General features: G+C 28.2%; 1 protein-coding gene across 8 annotated transcripts in view; it reads left to right on the forward strand.

Annotated features, from left to right (window-relative positions):
- Window positions 1-2353: 2353 nt before the first annotated feature.
- LOC107490619 (pentatricopeptide repeat-containing protein At1g62930, chloroplastic) overlaps window positions 2354-10073 on the forward strand; it is an 81079-nt gene continuing 73359 nt past the window's right edge. Inside the window, exons 1-3 of one of the 8 annotated variants that reach the window (XM_052261932.1) lie at window positions 2357-4240; window positions 5311-5740; window positions 6612-6881. In XM_052261932.1, the coding sequence (XP_052117892.1) occupies window positions 2600-4231 (1632 nt within the window). In that variant the 5' untranslated portion in view covers window positions 2357-2599 and the 3' untranslated portion in view covers window positions 4232-4240; window positions 5311-5740; window positions 6612-6881. Of the gene's footprint in view, window positions 4241-5301; window positions 6592-6611; window positions 6882-10073 lie in introns of those variants that run through there. The other 7 variants (XM_052261933.1, XM_052261934.1, XM_052261935.1 and 4 more) reach the window with 7 other exon arrangements.

Consider the following 10073-nt stretch of genomic DNA (forward strand, 5'->3'; position numbering starts at 1 on the left):
TTATCAGAATAAAAATACACCCAAAATTCTTAAAATACATCCAAATATCTTCTTGTTACACCCAAATATCTCCGTGTGTTACACCCAAATTCGCTACAAATACAGAAAAATATTTCCTCTAATGCTACATTTTTTTCTTCTAAATTGAACCACACATCAACCACTTAATTGGATTCAAAACAATAAAAAAAGGAGAAGAAATTCCAATGAAAAAAGAAGGAGGAAGAGGAGGAGAAGGAAGAGGTGGTGTTGATGACGACGATAAAGAAGAAAAAGAAGAAGAAGAACGTGCAGTAACGGCACGAAGCGCGTGAATATAAATGACTTGTAAAAACTTGTATGGGAAAAATGCTTGTATATAGAGAATAATTCTTTGAAATAATGTCATAGTATTCTAAGGATGAGAATAATTTTCATAATTTAATGCGAATCTTCTTATTATTTTATTTGTCATTTAAAAATTATCTATAAAAAATAGTTACTTAATCCTCACTTAATATACTCAACTTTTAGATAGAAAACACTATACAAAGAGAGATAGAAAATTTTTAGATTTATTTTCTTAATCCTCACTTAATATACTCAACTTTAATAGCTTTGATGGTGGTGATTTTTTGTAATTAGTACAAAATTTTAACTCTCTCTCTATGATTTTAAACAAACTCAATTTTGTTATTAAATAATTTTTTAAGTTTAGAATATTTTTAACTTCTTATATAATAAGTATCTTTCAAATTATCTAATGCATAAAAAAATCCATCTTTTCATTTATCTTGAAAATTAAAAATTAAAATTAATAATATTTGTTCTTTTTTTTAAGCAAAAAAATAAACACAAAAACAGAAAAACTCGATAAAAGAATAATATTAAATTTCATGTTTTTATATATGAGAATATTACCGATTGTTATATTATATATTATCTTTGTATCACATAACAGAAGATAAAAAATCTATAATTTTAAAAAAAATTTAATTTTGTTATTAAATAATTTTTTAAGTTTAGAATATTTTTAACTTTTTATATAATAAATATATTTTAAATTATCTGATGCATAAAAAGATTTATCTTTTTATTTATTTTAAAAGTTAACAACTAAAATTAAATGATATTTGTTTTTTTTAAGCAAAAAAATAAAAAATAAAAGATAGAGAAACTCCATAAAAAAAATATATTAAGTTTCATATTCTTATATATGAGAACATTACTGGTTATTATGTTATATATTATCTTTGTACTACATAACAAAAAGTAAAAATTTATTTCTTCTTTTTGTTACGTATTTCTTTTTCTATCTAAATTAGCTTGTATCTTATCAATTTATTTTTATTATTTATGTAATATTTTTTTCTGATAGTTATTCATTAATAAATATTAAATTAATGATTCTGTTTATTATACTTCAATATGTTTATTTCAATTAGACTAAGGAAATTATCAAAATTTAAACTTATTTTCTTGAACTACTTCTTAATCATATAGTTGGAATCGTTTAAACAAAAGGTTTTAGATCCTAAAATTTTTAAATTTAAAGAAAAATATAATAAAATAAATTAAAAAACCTAATAAAATAAAATGGTTTAAAAAATAGAATATATATATATAAAATAATAAATTAAAATTTACATGGCCCATGATATAGAAAAATAAAGAGAGAAAAATAATTATGAAGGCTGAAATAATAAAAAATATATAATATAGTTCTTATCTTATCACATATAAATGTTATAAGTCAATCTAATAATTAATAAAAAAAATAATATTATTTAATATAAGATAGATTAAAAATAAAAAAAAGAGATTAACAAAATTAATTAACAAAACTCTTATCTTAGATTGCTAGATTATTTAAAAAATCAATGAACAAAATTATTATCCAACGTAAATAGATTAAAAATAAAAATAAAATTAACAAAATGCGAGGAGATTTTTCNTAATACTTTTAACAAATTTTTGATAAATGCAAACTTTTTTTTACATCCTTTATATATGCCAATCAAATATTGGTGGGACTTTTTGATGCCATCATTTTTTTAATCAACAATAAAAGAATTCGAATAATATCATTTAAGTTATAACTTATTTGAGGTATAATTCATTGATTTTTTAATGTCATCATTCATAAATAAAGACATATAAAAAAAAATAAGAACACATATAAGATAAAAAGAAATATTTTTTTTTACATTAAATTGATAAGATAAAAAAAAATATTTCTTTTTGCATCAAATTCATAAGATACAAAATATTAACCATAACTATTAAGTCTATAACGTTGATAAGTGAAATTCTCATAAGTTAATAATAGCAATTACGTTACATTACCGAACAAAGCAGACATTTCACATTTAAACCCTACAGCTTCCTGCCCACATCGCACACCATAAACATTGCAACGTGAAAATTGTCGTCCCTCCAGAACCCCGAAGGCGCGATCCCTCTCAATTGAAACCATTTTGACTCATACCTCCACCGTCCAGTCTGGATATGAGGATATCATGGTCGGCAGCGTTTTCGAACTAGCTTGATACTATTCTCACTCTCACGTGGAAGCACTCGTCAACTCAGCGCATTCAATTTTACCATACTCTCACTAATCATGTTGAGGTATGCTCTTCAAATCCCAAATTCTGTTTCCCACTTTGCTCTCCGTCTTTGCTTCCCTTCAACTTCATCCCTACACTCTCACTCTCAGTCCCAATCGCTTGACGAAGCTGTTGATTCCTTCACTCGCATGCTCTCTGTGCGTCGTACTCCTCCCATCATCCAATTTAACAAGATTTTGGGATCCCTTTCCAAGACGAAGCATTTCCACGAAGGCGTTTCCCTTTTTAAGCAATTGCAAGCCAGGGGAATCGCTCCCGATTTATTTACTTTGAACATCCTAATTAATTGTTGTTGCGGCATGGGTCATATGGCGCTTGCTTTCTCTATATTGGCCAAGATTTTCAGGATGGGTTTTCAGCCTGATACCATAACGTTGAATACACTCATTAAAGGTCTCTGTCTCAGTGGTAATGTTGAAAAAGCACTGCACTTTCATGAGAGAAGGCTGGATCAAGGATTTCAGTTTAATGAAGTCACTTACGGGACCTTAATCAATGGACTCTGTAAGACCGGAAACACAGCAGCTGCTATTCAAGTGTTGAGAAAGATCCCCCGGCATGGGATTGTTCCTAATGTCGTAATGTACAGCGCAATTATTGATAGTCTGTGCAAGGATACACTTGTAAGCGATGCTTTTCATTTATATTCTGAAATGCTTGCTAAGGGAATTTATCCTAATGTTATCACATACAGTTCTCTCATTTTTGGATTGTGTCTTGTGGGTCAATTTAAGGAAGCTATTGATTTGCTAAGTGATATGGTGCTTAAAAACATTACTCCCAATGTTTATACTTACAATACTTTGATTGATGGGCTATGCAAGGAAGGAAAGATCAAAGATGCTAAGAGTCTATTGGCTGTAATGGCGAAATCTGGTGTGAAACCAGATGTGGTTACTTATAACAGCTTAATGGATGGGCATTGTTTGGTTAATGAGGTAAATAAGGCAAAATATATATTCAACACAATGGCCCAAAGTAGAGTTTCACTCGATGTTCAAAGTTACAGTATCATGATTAATGGCTTCTGCAAAAGTAAAATGGTCGATGAAGCCTTGAATCTCTTTGAAGAAATGCGTCGCAAGAACTTGGTTCCAGACACGGTAACTTACAGCACTCTTATTGATGGCTTGAGCAAATCAAAGAGAATCTCTTGTGCTTTGGAGCTTCTTGTCAAGATGCACGAAAGAGGTCCACCTGCTAATGTAGTCACTTACAATTCCTTGTTGGATGGGATGTTCAATATCAAACAAGTTGACAAGGCACTTATGTTATTCAAGCAAATGAAAGAGAGTGGCATTGATCCAGATATATGCACGTACAATGTACTTATTGATGGCTTATGCAAAGGTGGAAGACTTGTAGTTGCAAAAGAGATTTTTCAAGATCTTTCTGTGAAAGGCTATCCTCCAAATGTGAGGACATACACTATTATGATCAATGGGCTCTGCAGAGAGGGCTTGTTTGAAGAAGCATTGGCCCTGCTGTCGGAAATGGAACACAATGGTTGCTTACCAAATGCTGTTACTTTTGAAACTGTTATTCGGGCTTTGTTTGAAAAAGATGAGAATGACATGGCGGAGAAATTTCTTCGGGAAATGGTTGCTAGAGGCTTATTGAATTGATAAAAGAAGGTAAGATACATCAGCTCAAATTGAAATTACATCTCATTGTTGCTGAATATGTATCATAGTTCTGTAAATTCTGTGTCTGTTGGGTCAGAAGACTTTGGCAATGCCATAACATCAATATAAATTTGTACTTTCGATTTTTGCAATTGCTATCATCCTTTTTAATTCCACTACTTTATTGATTCTTTAGTTGATATTCCTAGTTATAGCTTACAGATTTAGTGTTTAAGATCTCTTTATAGCAATCGAGTGTTCTTTACTGTTATTCTCTGAGATCATATATTTATCATGCTACAAACTAAGCAAAACTAAAAAGATTGAAAATTTTGTTTTGTTGTTTGTTCTCTGTTATTCTGTTGTGCAACTTATTTTTCCGTAACTTTGTAGGTACCAAATATATATATATATATATATATATATATCAAACTAATTCCTATGACTGTTTTATCATAAGCAACCATGAGCTATTGTTTATTTGATTGAATCCTCTGGGAATTGTTGTAAAAGGAAATTTAAGTAGGTAATAAGGATTTATTCTTAGGCTATATAGTTTTCACTTCCATCTTAAAAATAAACCCACCTTCTAAAATGCCTGTCCCCATTTTTCATCAACCTAAGCAACATCGAGTCAAGGTTAATATGGTTCAGTTATCTCAAAATTTTTGGCCATTTTCTTAATTAATGCTACTCAGTTGTATTGCTTGGAAATTGTTTCTGTTGAAAATATGTACATTACGAAGTACTTTTTCAGAGAACGTTTTGCTGTTAATTCTTAGATAAATTACCTCGTTATTTCTTGTGTAGACATTATTCTATTGTCTCTGTTTATTAGCATTTTAAAAAAGGTTACTAGCTTGGAGTTTTGTTACGTGGTGCTTGAGATGGGAATGTTAAAAGTGAAACAATATAGAATTCTTTGGAGTTGCAGTTGATTTTATTTGGTGAATTTCTTTGCATAATTATTGCATTTATTTATTTATTTATTTTCAATCAGAATTGGACTATGATATAGTTTTATTGCTGAATATTTCATATTTATGAAACTGATTTTGATCTTGTATTAGTTTTTGCAGCTTCTCTCAATAACTTCTTGCCATTTCTGCTTCTTTTCAACTTCTCGGTAACTCCATCCACTGTTGCCATACTTCTTGGTCCGTTTGACTTCCAGGGACTCCAATTTTGGGTCTGAGCCAAGTGGACCATGACTGACCCCAGCTAATTATGCAGTGTTGGACTGTTTCTTCCATCATGGTACATCTTCGACAGGTTGCGGGTATTGTTCTGATTCTTCCATGGAGTTGTTGGTTCACCGGCAACCCCTTGTGCATTACTTTCCAGAGGAAGATTCTTGTTTTCGGTTGCACTTTCAGGTCCCAAATAGAAGTCCAGAGCTTCTTCTGCTGGCAGTGGAGTGGCATCAGTTCGAGTGGAGGGTGGTAGAACTGGTGCGCCAGTAAATATCCTGAAGCCACGGTGTAGCAACCCTTTTTCTCTCTTGGCCAGGTAACCGAATCATCCCCTTCCCCAATTTCAGTTTGTAAAATATTCTGTGCAATATCTGTACTGAATTGTTCTGTAATGAGCTGTTGATTCCATTGCTTATTTTCGTTTAGGAGTTGATTAACCCAAATTAGTTGTGAGTTAGTAGGAATTAACATCTTTGTAGATAATGCTTGTTGATTTTTGATCCAAGAGTCCTCCATTTACATATGGGTAAATACCAATCTACCATGTTATATGTATAAATTTAACTGGCTACACGTTAATCCAAACTATGTTGAAGCTCTCTAGTGTGAATTTTCCTTTATACTTTGATTTGTATTTGGCCCCTTCGGAATTAATTGTGAGACACTAGAATTCTTCTCAACTTATTTGGTTTCTAGTTGAACCCATACTCACTAGATTTTAAACTTCAAAAATCACTTTTCTCATGAAACTCAAACAAAAATCACTTCATCTCAAACGGATGAAATATTGCTGTTGCTATAAACTTTGCAAAGCCAATCTTTGCATTATAATTTGGTTCTTCATTTATATACTTCCATTCTAACTTTGTGTGGTGCGTGCTGCATAAAACAGTTTTAGACTTAAGCAAACAGTACTCCAAATAAACATTTGATACTGCAAAAAGAATAATTTTGCTTTATGGTGAGAGTATATGATACACAATGTGTTTTGGATATTGCAAGTTCATCAAGAACAAGATGGCTCTGTCATCAAGAGTTGTTTGAGACTCTACAGAAAGGAAAAATTTTAATATAGTTAACCAATTCTTTGTTCATTTTCACTGACATATAAAATGGGAGCTCAAGTTGAATAGTATTTTTTATTTTTTATTTTTTTTTCAGTTTTCGTTATGCAATCTACAATGCAGTTTTTTTCAGGTTTTACCATTTGTTGGCATAGGTAATTTAACTTTTGTTATGTCATTAAAAAGTTGCGATTCTACCTTGGAGCAGAAGAAAAAATGGTTAACTATATTAAAACTTTTGGTGCTGGTAATTGTTGGCGCCATAAATTGTGACCGCTAGTATATTTTATATGTAGTATTTATTATGAAATGTAAATAAAAAATTTACTAATATTATATGATAATTTTGTGTCAATATTATATGATAATTTATTGTTTATTGTTAATTTTCTAGTATTAGTTCCTGCAAAATATCATAGGTTAAGTTTCACCTAATCAATTTATAAGAAGTTATTATATTGTACATGTAACTAATTTTTATATTATTGAATTTGATTTATATTGTTTATTATTGTCTTATATATTATTGAATTTGAATTAAATTAATAATAATGTCATGTGACTTTAGATATAGTCTAGTTAATACAATATAGTAGAAAGTAGAAACAGATATTACAGTAAAAAACATGAATCACTAATATATTTCTAGTCATGAGAACACGATACTCAAGTGTTTTTCTTCTCTACCACCTCAATACATCAAATCTATTAAAATCTTTGGTTACATCATCTTCTAAATACCTATCTATCTCATTCTTATTGAGTTTACTTGGCTTTATTTTCTATGTTTGCTTCCATTTTCTCAAAGGATCTTTAATCATATCGCTATCATTTTCACTTATTTTTAAACTAAAATTTGGTTCGATATCTGAAGAAAAATTTGCATTTTGAGTGTTCGCTAATTTTGCCTCCAAATACTAATTTTCCCTGCACATATCCTTCCAATTCCTAATTTTCGATCATCATTCAATCATAATTTCTCCAAATAAAATTTTTTTTATCACCATCATTCAACGATGGTGAACACTTTCAGGACTCCAATAATAGTACTACACCTCCAGCATCTTCGGACCTTTTTTTGTTCTTTTCAAATTTAATACTCATGCTTTACTTTAAAATTTGAGTGAACTATCAATCTGATCGCTATCCATTTCTTAGAATGATAATGCGATCCCTTAAAAAAAATACGATCCACTTCAGTCCTTATTCTTTATTTCATGAGACAATTCGGTCCCTGTGACCGTTTCGTGAATTCTGAACGGAAAATACTGATGTCTCAGATTTAAAAATAGATAGGGATTTAATTGTTTCTAAATTTAAATTGGTTAGGGATTTATTTGTCTTTATTTTTTAAATGATATATTTTTTAAATTATTTTTTTATTTATTATATTAATATTTTTTTCAATAAATTATTGAATATATGATATAATAAATATAAACTAATTAATAAATTATTCAAATTTAAAAATATTATTTATTATGAAACTAAATAACTAATTCTCAAATATAATTTTTAAATATATAAATAATAATCATTAAAAAATGGTTAATACATTAATAATGATCCTATGATGTTAGGGTTATTAATTTAATGCAAAAATATCAAATAGAAATATAGAATTATTAATTTAGTCTAAAGAGATAAAAAATTAAATTTGTTATTACACAGAAAAATTTTACTATATATCAAATAATGTATTTATTAGTTTTCACTTTATTGTAAAAATTATCTAGATTATAATACTTGTAGCATATTATAGGATTATTATTATTAACCGTATTTTAATATTTATTATTTATATATTTAAAAATTATATTTGAGAATTATTTATTTAGTTTCATAATAAATAATATTTTTAAATTTGCATAATTTATTAATTAGTTTGTATTTATTATACCATATATTCAATAATTTATTGAAAAAGAATATTAATATAATGAATAAAAAATTAATTTGAAAAAGATATCGTTTAAAAAATATGGACAAATAAACTCCTAACAAATTTAAATTTAGAGACAATTAGGTCCTTGTTCACTTTTGAACCTGACACGTTATCATTTTTTGTTTAGAATTGACGGAAAAATAATTATAAGGACCGCGTTGTGTCACTAAATAAAGAACAGGAACCGAAGTGGATTATTTTTTTGAGAGATGGCGTTGTCGTTTTGAAAAACGGACATGACCAGATTGATAATTCACTCTTAAAATTATTTGTTTGGTAAATTTTTATTTCAAAAGTCAATTACATCAGTTTTTGTCAACGTGACTTACTCAGCCATCATAATCTATACATGTTATGTAATTTTTGTCATTATAGTACAAATTCTATATTATTATTTCTATCGTATTTGTTATATATATAAGGGTATTTAAATAATTTTTTTTTATAAAAAAGTCACATTCACGTAGAGCAGGAATTTCAATTTCTGTCTCCGGATTCTATTTATTTGGCGGGGTGAATCCTCATTTCCGTGAAAATTTTACGCGCGGATACCCGTTAGCCTTCAGTCACGGATAATTCCAACAAATATTTACGTTGCAACTTTTTTTGGCCGAATATACAACCGTATAACGATTTAACTAGTTAGATTGTTTTAGAATTCATGTTTAAGAATACTATCTTCTTCCAATTCTGCAGAATCTATTCTGCTTTCTTTGTCTCAAAAAATGTTAATATATTGAAGATACTATAATATGGCAAAATGATCAAAGAATTAAAAAATCATTGAATTGCTCTATGATAGCTCTAAGTATATGTGTTTTGGTTGCAATTGATAACGTGAAATCTCATAATATATTCTCATCGAAGCAAGCAAGCCCCCATCCCAATAATAATAATAATAATAATAAAATTTCAGCATCAAATAAACAAAGATTCATATATATGAATTTTGTTGGACTATTAATCTAAAATAGAGTAGCAGCCAACAAAATAAAAAAACTTGCAACACCAAATCGAATGAGCCTTGTTGCACTTGATAACAACTAATGAATATCTAATTATAAATTTTTATTTAATATAAGAATTTAATTATAAGTTGATTTGTCAATATTGTTTGATAGCTTTTTTAATATAAATAAACAATTATCAAGAGGCATAAACAAAAATTAACTCTAATTAATTGTTAGGGTATGAATATTGTCTAAGTATAAAATTTTTAGTATATTATTTTTTAGTATAATATTAAATATTTTTGGTCTTCCACTTTACCCGAAAAAATATATAGAATTGAATAAAATTTTACAAATAGGTATATATTAAGTGTACCAACAAAATTTTGGCAAGTGTGATGCTAACCACTTCAAACACACTAATTCGACCTATTTTAATATTATATTACTCAACAAATTCTCTAAATCATAAACCTTAAAATTATCTATGGACACTATACTTTTCTAAGGGTTACATGTCCTTTATTGTTATTATTATTATATTTAATTATTGTATTGGTATTTGTAATTTTATCAAATTTTTACTTTAAATTAATTTAAAAGTTTATACTTAAATTCATATACTAGATTAAAATTTTCAATGAGATCATCTATATTTTTTTGGTTAAAAAATACTATTTATTTTAAAAA

Source organism: Arachis duranensis, chromosome 5 (genome assembly GCF_000817695.3).
Source record: "Arachis duranensis cultivar V14167 chromosome 5, aradu.V14167.gnm2.J7QH, whole genome shotgun sequence".
NCBI classification, from domain to species: domain Eukaryota; kingdom Viridiplantae; phylum Streptophyta; class Magnoliopsida; order Fabales; family Fabaceae; genus Arachis; species Arachis duranensis.